Source organism: Polistes dominula, unplaced genomic scaffold, assembly GCF_049000335.1.
Source record: "Polistes dominula isolate Pdom_NZ unplaced genomic scaffold, Pdom_raw_medaka contig_23, whole genome shotgun sequence".
Lineage (NCBI taxonomy): Eukaryota > Metazoa > Arthropoda > Insecta > Hymenoptera > Vespidae > Polistes > Polistes dominula.
The window spans coordinates 555030-568494 of NW_028300963.1; the positions used below are offsets into that span (position 1 = coordinate 555030).

General features: G+C 36.3%; 1 protein-coding gene across 1 annotated transcript in view; it reads left to right on the forward strand.

The window, feature by feature from the left end:
• dpy (fibrillin-like protein dumpy) overlaps positions 1-13465 on the forward strand; it is an 87997-nt gene that overhangs the window by 50344 nt on the left and 24188 nt on the right. The window contains 34 exon segments of the mRNA XM_015327207.2: positions 6-305; positions 390-707; positions 792-1115; positions 1195-1506; positions 1581-1910; positions 1995-2300; positions 2385-2693; positions 2786-3103; positions 3187-3501; positions 3584-3892; positions 3975-4298; positions 4373-4672; positions 4764-5069; positions 5174-5497; positions 5594-5917; positions 5996-6310; positions 6388-6723; positions 6811-7110; positions 7230-7535; positions 7624-7941; positions 8021-8341; positions 8432-8743; positions 8817-9146; positions 9222-9524; positions 9594-9899; positions 9973-10290; positions 10374-10697; positions 10783-11097; positions 11184-11513; positions 11588-11890; positions 11972-12277; positions 12358-12675; positions 12752-13078; positions 13146-13454. Coding sequence (XP_015182693.2) covers positions 6-305; positions 390-707; positions 792-1115; positions 1195-1506; positions 1581-1910; positions 1995-2300; positions 2385-2693; positions 2786-3103; positions 3187-3501; positions 3584-3892; positions 3975-4298; positions 4373-4672; positions 4764-5069; positions 5174-5497; positions 5594-5917; positions 5996-6310; positions 6388-6723; positions 6811-7110; positions 7230-7535; positions 7624-7941; positions 8021-8341; positions 8432-8743; positions 8817-9146; positions 9222-9524; positions 9594-9899; positions 9973-10290; positions 10374-10697; positions 10783-11097; positions 11184-11513; positions 11588-11890; positions 11972-12277; positions 12358-12675; positions 12752-13078; positions 13146-13454 — 10716 coding nt within the window.

Here is a 13465-nt window from a genome sequence, read left to right on the forward strand (position 1 = left end):
TGTAGGACCGGAGGATCCTTGTAATCCATCACCATGTGGACCAAATAGTCATTGTCGTGTAATAAATAATCAACCAGTTTGTTCCTGTATTAGTAATTATATTGGAATGCCACCATCTTGTAGACCAGAATGTATCGTTAGTTCAGATTGTACAAAAGATCGAGCTTGTAGTAATCAGAAGTGCATAAATCCTTGTCCAGGAACATGCGGAATAAAGGCAACGTGTCAAGTAATAAATCATAATCCAATTTGTAGTTGTTCTCAAGGTTTCATCGGTGATCCTTTCGTAAGATGCGAACCAAAACGTAAGAATATTATTAACCCTTGCAATTACATTACTTTTTTAAAAACAATATATAATATTAACATATATAATTGAATTATTTTAGCTGAAGTACCAGAAAAACCTTTAAATCCGTGTCAACCATCACCCTGCGGACCTAATGCGTTATGCAATGTAATTAATGATTCTCCTTCCTGTTCTTGTTTGCCTGATTTCGTTGGAGTTCCACCGATGTGTAAACCCATGTGTATCAGTAATAACGAATGCGCCAATAATTTGGCATGTATCAATTTCAAATGCAAAGATCCATGTCCTGGTTCATGTGGTATGAATGCAGAGTGTCGTGTAGTAAGTCACACAGCTATGTGTGTTTGTCTTGTTGGATATACCGGAGATCCTTTCGTTCAGTGTGTTGAAAAACAACGTAAGAAAACATTATCAAAGCTTTTTAATTATTATAGTTAGATATATTTTTATTACGTTTACATCATTTTTCAAAATATTTTAGTTGATGTGCCATCTATTGCACCAACCCCATGCGTACCATCACCATGCGGATCAAATGCAATTTGCAAAGAACAATCAGGAGTAGGTTCTTGTACCTGTTTACCAAATTATATAGGCAACCCTTACGAAGGTTGTCGTCCAGAATGTGTCATGAATTCTGACTGTCCACCTACCCTTTCTTGCATCGGATCAAAATGTCGTGACCCTTGCCCTGGTGCATGTGGAACTAATGCTGAATGTCAAGTTGTCAATCATTTGCCGTCCTGTTCTTGTTTCGCTGGTTATACTGGTCAACCTTATGAATTCTGTTCTTTAATACAAAATGGTAATAATATACCTTTGAATTGTTACCTAAATTATATTTTCAAATTCTTACAATTTTAATTTTTATCGTTCAACTTTAGAACCGTATAAACCATCAAATCCTTGTTCTCCATCACCCTGTGGACCAAACAGTCAATGCCGAGTTATTAACGATCAAGCAGTTTGTTCATGTTTGCCTGAATACATTGGTAGTCCACCAGGATGTAGACCAGAATGTGTTGGAAGTTCTGAGTGTCCTTTGAAGCAAGCATGTGTGAATCAAAAATGCATTAATCCATGTCCAGGTCCTTGTGGTTTAAATACCGACTGTAATGTCATTCATCATAGTCCCATATGTGCATGTAAACAATCGTTTACAGGAGATCCATTTACTCAATGTTACCCGATGCAACGTAAGACAACTTTTGATAAGTTTATGAAAAATCATTTAATTACACACGTATATTTATCTTTCAATTTCTTCCAGAACCAATTATCACATCAATGTCCATTTCGAATCCATGTATTCCATCACCATGTGGACCATATTCCGAATGTCGCGATATTGGTGGTTTATCGTCATGTTCTTGTTTACAAGATTATATCGGTAGTCCACCTAATTGTCGTGCTGAATGTACCATACATTCAGATTGTTCCACCAACAAAGCTTGTATCAGACAAAAATGTAAAAATCCATGCCCAGGATCATGCGGAAATAATGCAGAATGTAACGTTTTCAATCATATCCCTGCATGTAGTTGTTCACATGGATTTACTGGTGATCCATATACCAATTGTTATCCAAAGATTACACCACGTAAGAATTCATTTTGATTTATCAACAAGATTTTCATTCGTTTGATCATATTTCTAGGATATACATCAATATTTTTTATTACAGAATACGAACAAATTTCCGAGGATAAATGTAATCCTTCGCCATGCGGAGCAAATGCAGAATGCAACAATGGTGTTTGTTCATGTTTAACAGAATATCGTGGTAATCCTTATATCGCGTGTCGTCCAGAATGTGTTTTAAACACAGATTGTCCAACTGATAAAGCATGCGTACGTAACAAATGCGTCAATCCTTGTATTGGTACGTGTGGTCAAAATGCTATCTGTACAGTCTACAACCACATTCCTATGTGCAGTTGTACACCTAACACAAGTGGAAATGCTTTTGTCATCTGCCTACCTGTTAAAGGTAGATTCATTCATTACATTTTTTCATTGATCGAGAAGATTGATAGGTTCACTCATTAATAATTGCAACATTTATTATTTTTAGAACCCACAGTATCAGATAATCCATGTAATCCATCACCATGTGGTCCAAATAGTTATTGTCGAACGATAAATGGACAAGCTGTTTGTTCTTGTGTTCCTGGATATAAAGGAAGTCCACCATCTTGTCGACCCGAGTGTATCGTTAGTTCTGATTGTGATAAGGATAAAGCTTGCAGTAATTTACAATGTATCAATCCTTGCATCGGTACATGTGGAATTGGTGCACAATGTCGTGTAGTAAATCATAATCCCATTTGTAGTTGTCTACCAAATTTGTCTGGTGACCCATTCGTAAGATGTGATCCTATATGTAAGATATTTTATATGATACTTCCTCACATTGATTAATACCCAGTTGTGATAATCAAATTACTAGTACAGTTTTGTATAATTCTTTTTTAGTGGAAACACCTCCAGTTTTTATAAACCCATGCAAACCATCACCGTGTGGTTTGAATGCATTGTGTCAAGTAATCAATAATTCCTCATCCTGCGCCTGCATGGAAGAACACATAGGATCTCCACCAAATTGTCGTCCTGAATGTATCAGCAATGCTGAATGTTCGAGTAAATTAGCTTGCATAAATCAAAAATGTAAAGATCCTTGTCCTGGCTCTTGTGGGCCTAATGCAGAATGTCGAGTTGTAAGTCATACACCAATGTGTGCTTGTTCTGAGGGTTATACTGGAGATCCATTCATACAATGTAACATACAACCACGTAAGAAAATCATATTTTACTATGACTCTTTTCATTAGATTCACAGAAGCATGTGTTACTTTATGTATCAACGTTTTCTTTAGTTATACCTACCTCTCCCTGCACGCCATCACCGTGCGGTTCGAATGCCATTTGCAAGGAACAAAACGGTGTCGGTTCGTGTACATGTTTACCAGAATTTATTGGCAATCCATACGAAGGATGTCGACCCGAGTGTATAATTAATTCCGATTGCCCATCAAATCTCGGTTGTATAAGATCCAAGTGTCAAAACCCATGTCCTGGAACTTGTGGATCAAATGCCAATTGTCAAGTTATAAATCATTTGCCTACTTGTACTTGCGTACCTGGATTTACCGGAGATCCGTTCCGTTATTGTCAACAAGTTCAAGAAAAGGGTAACATTTTTATTATACGACTTAATTTATGAATAATTTAGTACATACAAAAAATTAAATAATATTTTATTTCCATTTATAGAAGAAGATCACACAAATCCATGTGATCCATCTCCTTGTGGTCCGAATAGTCAATGTCGTGTCATTTCAAACAACGTTGTTTGCTCGTGTCTTCCTGAATATAGCGGAACTCCACCCTCGTGTCGACCAGAATGCGTTATGAGTTCTGAATGTCCTTTCAATAAAGCTTGCGTAAACAAAAAATGCATCAATCCATGTGCTAAAGCATGTGGACAAAATGCAGATTGTTCGGTTATCAATCATAATCCTATTTGTACATGTAAAAGTGGACTTACCGGTGATCCACTTACAAGATGTTTCCCTAACTTACGTAAGTTTAATAATCAAAAATAATTCCTAATCATTAGAATTGAATTTATAGATTCGAAACATAGAATTGAATTGCTTTACAGCTTCGCCAGTTGCATTACCAACGAACCCATGTATACCATCACCATGCGGACCATATTCCGAATGTCGAAATAGTGCCGGAACACCTTCTTGTTCCTGTTTACCTACATACATTGGTACTCCACCTTATTGTCGACCAGAATGTGTTATTAATTCTGATTGTCCAAGTGACAAATCTTGCATAAGGGAAAAATGTTTGGACCCATGTCCTGGTTCTTGTGGTACATTCGCTCAGTGTTCAGTTTTCAATCATATTCCCATTTGTACTTGTCCAGATGGTTACACAGGAGATCCATTTAGTAATTGCGTATTGCAACCACCAACACGTAAGGATGATATATTTGAAATAATTGTTACACTTTATTTTTCATATCGAATACATGTATTCATATTATTGTAGCAAGTTTACCAGCCGATTTGTGCAATCCTTCACCATGTGGTCCAAATACGAACTGCAATGAAGGAAAATGCACTTGTTTGGCAGAATATCAAGGAGACCCTTACGTGGGTTGTCGACCGGAATGTGTTCTTAATGCAGATTGTTCTTTGGATAAAGCATGTTTGAGAAACAAATGTGTTGATCCTTGTATCGGTACTTGTGGTCAGAATGCACTTTGCAATGTTTACAATCATATACCAATGTGTACTTGTCCAATCGGTATGACAGGAAATGCATTTTTATCCTGTTTACCATTCAGAGGTTGGCATAGATTTATTTATCCTTGTTTAATTTTCAAAATTTACCAAAGTATTCACTTATCAAAATTGTTCGATATCTTTTTTATAAATAGATCCTGTTGTAAGTAATCCTTGTAATCCAACACCATGTGGACCGAATAGTCAGTGTCGTGAAATTAATGGTCAGGCAGTTTGTACTTGTCTTTCTGGATTTTTGGGAAGCCCACCTACCTGCAGGCCAGAATGTATAACCAGTACAGATTGTAGTCCTAGTGAAGCTTGTATTAATCAGAAGTGTAGAAATCCTTGCATTGGTACTTGTGGTATCAAAGCTATTTGTCAAGTGGTCAATCACAATCCAATTTGCAGTTGTCCAACTAGTTTAAGCGGTGATCCTTTCGTTAGATGTATACCAAAACGTAAGATTTTTAAATTGTCTACTTATATATTGATTCTAATTTATTTTATTACTTTAATAACACGAAAAGAAGTAGAAAATTATTGGAATATTATCAAATTTTAGCTGAAACAACGATGGTACAAAAGAATCCTTGCACGCCATCCCCATGTGGTCCAAATGCTCAGTGTCAAGTAATTAACGACACCCCATCGTGTTCCTGTTTGCCAGAATTTATTGGTACTCCACCAATTTGTAGACCAGAATGTGTGAGCAATAACGAATGCAATAGCAATCTTGCATGTATCAATCAAAAATGCAAGGATCCATGTCCTGGATCGTGTGGAGCTAATTCCGAATGTCGTACAGTATCCCATACACCAATGTGTACTTGTATCGTTGGTTATACCGGTGATCCTTTCACTCAATGTATCGACATTGTTCAACCACGTAAGGATTATGAACACTATTTTTGTATATTCCACTTTTTTTTTTTTTTATAAATGTTTACAGAATTTGTTTTGAGACAGATTTTAATTTTTACAGAAATACCAATGTACATGCCACAAGTTTGTGTTCCATCTCCCTGTGGGGCTAATGCGATTTGTAAAGAAAGAAATGGTGTAGGTTCTTGTTCATGTTTATCAAATTATATCGGCAATCCTTACGAAGGGTGTCGTCCTGAATGTACCATTAATTCAGATTGCATACCAAGCAAAGCATGTGTTAAATCACGTTGTCAAGATCCTTGTCCTGGTACTTGTGGTCAGAATGCTATTTGCCAAGTTGTTAATCATATAGCAATGTGTACATGCATTCCCAAATATACTGGTGATCCATTCAGATATTGTTCCGAAGAGCCGATAACAGGTATTGTATTAGTTTTTCTGAACGATATTAATAAGTTTGTTTGAAAATCTACAATCTTATTCTATTTTATTACAATAGAACTTTCATCGGACATAAGTAATCCTTGTCAACCATCTCCATGTGGACCGAATAGTTTATGCCGAGAAAATAATGGTCAAGCAGTTTGTACTTGTTTAGCAGAATATGTTGGTTCACCACCTGGATGTAGACCAGAATGTGTTGCTAGTACAGAATGTGCTCCTAATCGTGCATGCGTCAATCGTAAATGTATCGATCCGTGTCTAAATTCTTGTGGCAAGAATTCAATGTGTAAAGTCATCAATCATAGTCCATTGTGTTCTTGTCAATCAGGATTTACCGGAGACCCGTTCACAATTTGTTTCCAACTTCCACGTTAGTATCAAAATAATATTTGATATTTAAGTAAAATAGAAAGATAGATATTTCATATTTTCTTGTTAATCAAATAGGACCATTAGAGCAACCACAAACATCAATTCAACAAGATCCATGTCTCCCATCACCATGTGGACCATATTCGGAATGTCGTAGTATTAGAGGCAATCCATCTTGCTCTTGTTTAGCCACATTTATTGGAACTCCACCTAATTGTAGACCGGAATGTACTATACATTCCGAGTGTTCTAGTAATTTTGCTTGCATACGTAGCAAATGTTCAGACCCATGTCCAGGTTCATGCGGAGTTAATGCTAATTGTGCTGTAGTAAATCATACACCGATTTGCACTTGTCCCGAAGGATATACCGGTGATCCATTTAGTATTTGTACTTTAAAACAATCAACACGTAAGAATAATACCTTTACTAATTCATGAATTGATTTCATATTTGTTGAATAGTTTTATAATTTTAACGAATAATTCATTTACGTAGCCGTAGAATCTGTCGATTCTTGCAATCCTTCACCATGTGGACCAAATGCTAATTGTTTGGATGGCATTTGTACGTGTATATCTGAATACGAAGGTGATCCATATATCGGTTGTCGACCAGAATGTATATCCAACGCAGAATGTCCCCGAGACAAGGCATGCATTCGCAACAAATGTTTCGATCCGTGCATAGGAACATGTGGTTTCAATGCGGAATGCAAAGTAATCAATCATGTGCCGATGTGCAATTGTCCAATAGGAATGACTGGAAATGCTTTCATTACATGCAACCCACAGCAGGGTATGATTTTAATAGCATAAAAATCTTCATAATTGTTACACAAGTTTATACTTGCCCTTTTAATCCTTCAATAGTTTAGATTATTATATCTACTTTTTGTTTTTCAATTTAATTATTAGATGATACAGTAACTCGTCCTTGCGTACCTTCTCCATGCGGGCCAAATAGTCAATGTCAAGAAATAAATGGAGTAGCCGTTTGCAAATGTTTGTCAAATTATATTGGAAATCCACCAACGTGTCGCCCAGAATGTACTTTGAGTTCTGATTGTGATCAAACTAAAGCTTGCATTAATCAGAAATGCGAAGACCCATGCCCAGGTTCATGTGGATTGAAAGCTGAATGTTCAGTCGTAAATCATAATCCGATTTGTACTTGTCGTCAGGGTTATACAGGTGATCCATTCACTGCATGTAATTTAATTGGTAAGCATCATTTCCATCTCTCTCTCGTGGTTTCAAATAATTATTAAAAAATCAATTTTAACGAGTAATATTTTCTAAATTTTTTTAGTCGAAACAACAACTGCTTCCGTTAATCCTTGTTATCCGTCCCCATGTGGTTTAAATGCTCAATGCCAAGTCATAAATCAACAACCCTCTTGTTCTTGTCTACCTGAATTTTTGGGATCACCACCTAAATGTCGACCAGAATGTACTACAAATAGCGATTGTCCAAGTAGACTTTCGTGTATTAATAGAAAATGCAAAGATCCTTGTCCAGGTTTATGCGGTGCAAACGCAGAATGTTATGTCAATAATCATATAACTACTTGTACATGTAGTCAAGGATTTACTGGAGATCCATTCCTTCAATGTACAACAGTTCAAAGTAAGTTCGTTTTAAACGAATGGTGTATTAATGATGTTACCTGTTACAATAATGTACTGATTTTCAATCATATTGTTAGATATAGAACCAATAGTATCACCCTGTACACCATCACCTTGCGGAGCAAATGCAATATGTAAAGAACAATCAGGAGTAGGATCTTGTACTTGTTTACAAAATTACATAGGCAATCCTTACGAAGGTTGTAGACCAGAATGCGTTATAAATTCAGATTGTCCTGCTAATCGTGCTTGCATACAATCCAAATGTCAAGATCCTTGCCCTGGTGCGTGTGGTCAAAATTCCCTTTGTCAAGTTATAAATCATGCACCAACTTGTACGTGTATACCAGGACACACAGGAGATCCATTCCGTTTCTGTAATATTGTTACAGAATATCGTAAGAATCTTTTTTATTTTTTTTTTAATTCAAATTTTTTTCACATATTTAACATTGTTCTCTTGTATAAAATAATTACTTCATTTTTAGCTGTAGTTGAGAAAAATGATCCTTGCAATCCATCACCTTGTGGACCAAACAGTGAATGTCGTACAAATGAAAATCAAGCAGTTTGTTCGTGTCTTTCGAATTATATTGGTTCACCGCCAGCTTGTAGGCCCGAGTGTATAGTCAGTACAGAATGTCCACTAAACAAAGCTTGTATCAAACAAAAGTGTATCAATCCTTGTTCGAATGTATGCGGAATCAACACTGATTGTCGAGTTATCAATCACAGTCCAATTTGCATTTGCAAAAATGGCTATTCTGGAGATCCTTTCACTGCTTGCTTCTATTTAACTGGTACATATAAAGTAATACATTTAAAAAATCTACATCATATATGTTTCTATTTAAACTATCAATTGAATTATAGTTTCACCAGAAAAAGTACCAGATGTACAACAAGATCCCTGTTTACCATCGCCATGTGGCCCGAATTCTTTGTGCCAACCTGTTGGCCAAATACCTTCTTGTACATGTTCACAAAACTATTTTGGTAGTCCACCAAATTGTCGACCTGAATGTACAATTAATTCAGAATGTTCAAGTAATAAGGCATGCATACAAAATAAGTGCAGGGATCCGTGTCCAGGATCTTGTGGTTTTAATGCTCAATGTACGGTATTCAATCATTTGCCAATATGTTCTTGTTTCGATGGATACACGGGTGATCCATTTAATAGTTGTCATCAGCAACCACCACGTAAGCAACTCTAGTTCAGTTATATTGAAAATAGTATTACTATTTATCATAATCAACACACATTTCTATCTTTAGCCCAATCGGATGAAATAGACGCCTGTAATCCATCCCCGTGTGGTATTAACACACAATGCGAAAATGGTATTTGTTCATGCTTACCTGAATATTATGGAGATCCAACGACAGGTTGTCGCCCAGAATGTGTTCTCAATTCTGATTGTTCTCGTGACAAAGCTTGCATTAATAATAAATGCAAAGATCCTTGCATAGGAACTTGTGCAAGCAATGCATTATGCAACGTCATTAATCACATTCCCATGTGTAGTTGTCCAACTAATTACGAAGGAAATGCTTTTGTTTATTGTCATTCCGTTCAAGGTATATACGATAAAATTTGAAAATGTTTAAAAAATTATTTATTATTCATAATTGTTACTTTTTCTACAGCTTCTGTTTTAACTTCACCGTGTACACCATCACCTTGTGGACCAAATAGTCAATGTCGTATCAGTAATGATCAAGCAGTATGTAGTTGTGTTTCTGGTTACATTGGAACACCTCCCATGTGTAGACCTGAATGTATCGTTAGTACAGAATGTCCACCTAACGAGGCATGTACAAATCAAAAATGTAGGAATCCTTGCATCGGAAGTTGTGGCGTTGGTTCAAAATGCATCGTGAAAAATCATAATCCCATTTGTTATTGTCCGGATCGTTACACGGGAGATCCATTCGTACGATGTAGTCCAATCCGTAAGATTCATCAATTTATTATCACATAGATTCGTTATAAATGTCTTTCTATATCAATATAATTTTATCATAGCGGAATTACCACCAGTACAAGTGAATCATTGTCAACCAACACCTTGCGGGCCGAACAGCATATGTCAAATAATCAATGATTCTCCATCGTGTTCTTGTTTGCCAAATTATATTGGTTCTCCACCACAATGTAGACCTGAGTGTGTTAGCAATAGTGAATGTCTTAGTCATCAAGCATGTATAAATCAAAAATGCAAAGATCCGTGCACTGATTCGTGCGGAGTCAATGCAGAATGTCGAACAATTAGTCACACACCAATGTGCTTCTGTCCTGTTGGATACACTGGAGATCCATTTGTACAATGTATCACTAAACCGAGTAAGTTCATTTTCAAAATAAATTAAAAGACCTTTTATAAATTCCTAAAATACCGTGATATCAAAATTTTCATTTGTTCGTAGTCGAAGGCAATTTGATGCAAATAAATCCATGTTTACCATCACCATGTGGTTCCAATGCCGTATGCGTTCAACGCAATGGCGCAGGCTCGTGTTCTTGTCTATCCACTTACACTGGAAATCCATACGAAGGATGTAGACCCGAATGCGTTCTTAATTCTGATTGTACACAAAACAAAGTATGCACCAACTCCAAATGCATTGATCCGTGTCCTGGAACTTGTGGCAACAATGCGAATTGTAACGTTGTAAACCATATTGCAACGTGTTCTTGTCTTCCTTCTTACACCGGTGATCCCTACCGATATTGTTTCATAAAACCAATGGGTAAAGTTTGTCTTTAATAATTTTTCAAATTAAATGATTACAATAAAAAACATTTATTAAACATAAATTTCTTTTTAAACTTTAGATACAGCTGTAGACAAGACAGATCCATGCAATAATGCGGAATGTGGTCCGAATAGTAAATGTAGAGTAGTTAATGAAGTTGCTGTATGTTCTTGTTTGCCAACATATGTTGGTAGGCCACCTGCATGTAGACCTGAATGCGTATCAAATTCTGATTGTCCAACAACTCAATCGTGCGTGAAACAAAAGTGTACGAATTTGTGTCCAACCTCTTGTGGATTGAACACTGATTGTAGAGTTATTAATCATGCACCTTTGTGCACCTGTTCTATGGGCTATACTGGCGATCCATTTACAGTTTGTTTCCCAATACCTTGTGAGTAACTTTCATTAGTAGTTGAACTTCAAGAAATATATCTATAATTACTTTTATTAATAATAATAAAAATCCCCTTTTTTCAGTGACTGTTCCTACACAGCAAGATATTGCATTAAGAGACCCTTGCATTCCATCTCCATGTGGTCCTTACGCAGAATGTCAAAATACAGGAGGATTACCCTCTTGTGCTTGTTTATCGACATATATAGGTAGTCCACCAAACTGTCGACCAGAATGCACTAGTAATTCCGATTGTTCTTCGAATAATGCTTGTATACAACAAAAATGTAAAGATCCTTGCCCAGGATCATGCGGTACCATGTCAGAATGTAAAGTTCTCGATCACATTCCAATTTGTTCTTGCATCAATGGTTATACTGGCGATCCCTTTAGAGCATGTTATCCTCAACAACGTAAGTTTTGATAAATTTTACATGACAATAATGTCCTGGACCACATATATTCCTAACGCGATTTATTATTACAGCCGAACCTGTATACGTTGATCCATGTGCACCATCTCCATGTGGAGCTAATGCAAAATGTATAGATGGTGCCTGTACTTGTTTAGACGAATATTTCGGTGATCCATATGCTGGTTGTCGACCAGAATGCATTTTAAATACCGATTGTAATTCATTGAAGGCATGTGTACGAAATAAATGCATTGACCCATGTATCGAAACTTGCGGACAAAACGCTTTATGCAAAGTTTATAATCACGTTCCAATGTGCAGTTGCTCATTAGGAATGTCAGGAAATGCATTTGTTTTATGTTCCCCTATCCAAGGTAAAATTTATTTCTTTTTTTTTAGTCGTTATATACTTATGGGTCTCTTTTTTCGTATTACTAATTTATTTACTTCTACAGCACCTACGATCAGTGATCCATGTAATCCGTCCCCATGTGGACCTAATAGTCTTTGCAAACAACATAATTTCCATGCAACGTGTACTTGCATTAAGGGCTACATAGGTGCACCACCAACTTGTCGACCAGAATGTGTCGTTAGTTCAGATTGTGCACCGAACGAAGCCTGTAGCAATCAAAAATGTATCGATCCGTGTCCTGGAAGTTGTGGTCGCAATACCATTTGCAATGTTATCAATCACAATCCTATTTGTTCATGTCTATCAGGAATGTCTGGTGATCCATTTATCAATTGTTCCCCAATTCGTAAGCAATTTAACTTTAATTTATTCGTATTGTGATAAAATCATTATTATATAATTTACATATTTTTTTTTTAATATCAGCAACGAAGCCTGAAATTTCAATAAATCCATGCTTACCATCTCCATGTGGTCCAAATGCAAGATGCGAAATAATCAACGACAATCCGTCTTGCTCTTGTTTGCCTGAATTCAATGGATCCCCACCAAATTGTCGTCCAGAATGTATTAGCAATTCCGAATGTTCAAGTCGATTGGCGTGCATAAATCAAAAATGTAGAGATCCTTGTATTGGCTCATGTGGTGCTAATGCCATATGTAACGTAGTCAGTCATACACCAATGTGTGCATGTTCAGCTGGTTACACTGGTGATCCATTCACTCAATGTTTACCAGAACGATGTAAGATAATAATAATTATTACGCTACCTATAATAATTTTCATCCGATTAAACATTAACATTTCTTTTCATCTTAGTTGATGTACAAACGGACAAACAAACTCCATGTACACCATCTCCATGCGGTGCTAATGCAATATGTCGTGAGCAACAAAATATTGGCTCTTGTAGTTGTTTATCAGAATATATTGGTAATCCTTACGAAGGATGTAGACCAGAATGTATCCTCAATTCAGATTGTCCATCGAACAGAGCTTGTATCAATATGAAGTGCAAAGATCCTTGTCCTGGAATGTGTGCACAGAATGCCAATTGTTATGTAATCAATCATGCAGCAACTTGTACTTGTCTTGAACAATATACTGGAGATCCTTTTATAAATTGCAATCCCATATTACCAACACGTAAGGATATCAATATTTTAACTTTGTAATCTGATTTACTATCTTCTTCAATTTAAATTCTTTACAGAGGCAGATTCTGTTGACACGTGTCAATCTAATCTATGCGGTCCATATTCTCAATGTAAAGAAAACAACGGACAAATATCTTGCAGTTGTTTATCAACGTACATAGGTGTACCACCTAATTGTAGACCAGAATGTACGATTAGTACTGATTGTCCATCTAATCAAGCATGTAGAAATAAAAAGTGCATTGATCCTTGTCTCGATTCTTGCGGTCTCTATACAACATGTAAAGTGATCAATCATAATCCCATATGTTCTTGTAAATCAGGATATACTGGAGATCCATTTACTATCTGTATTTTCTTATCACGTAAGCCAATC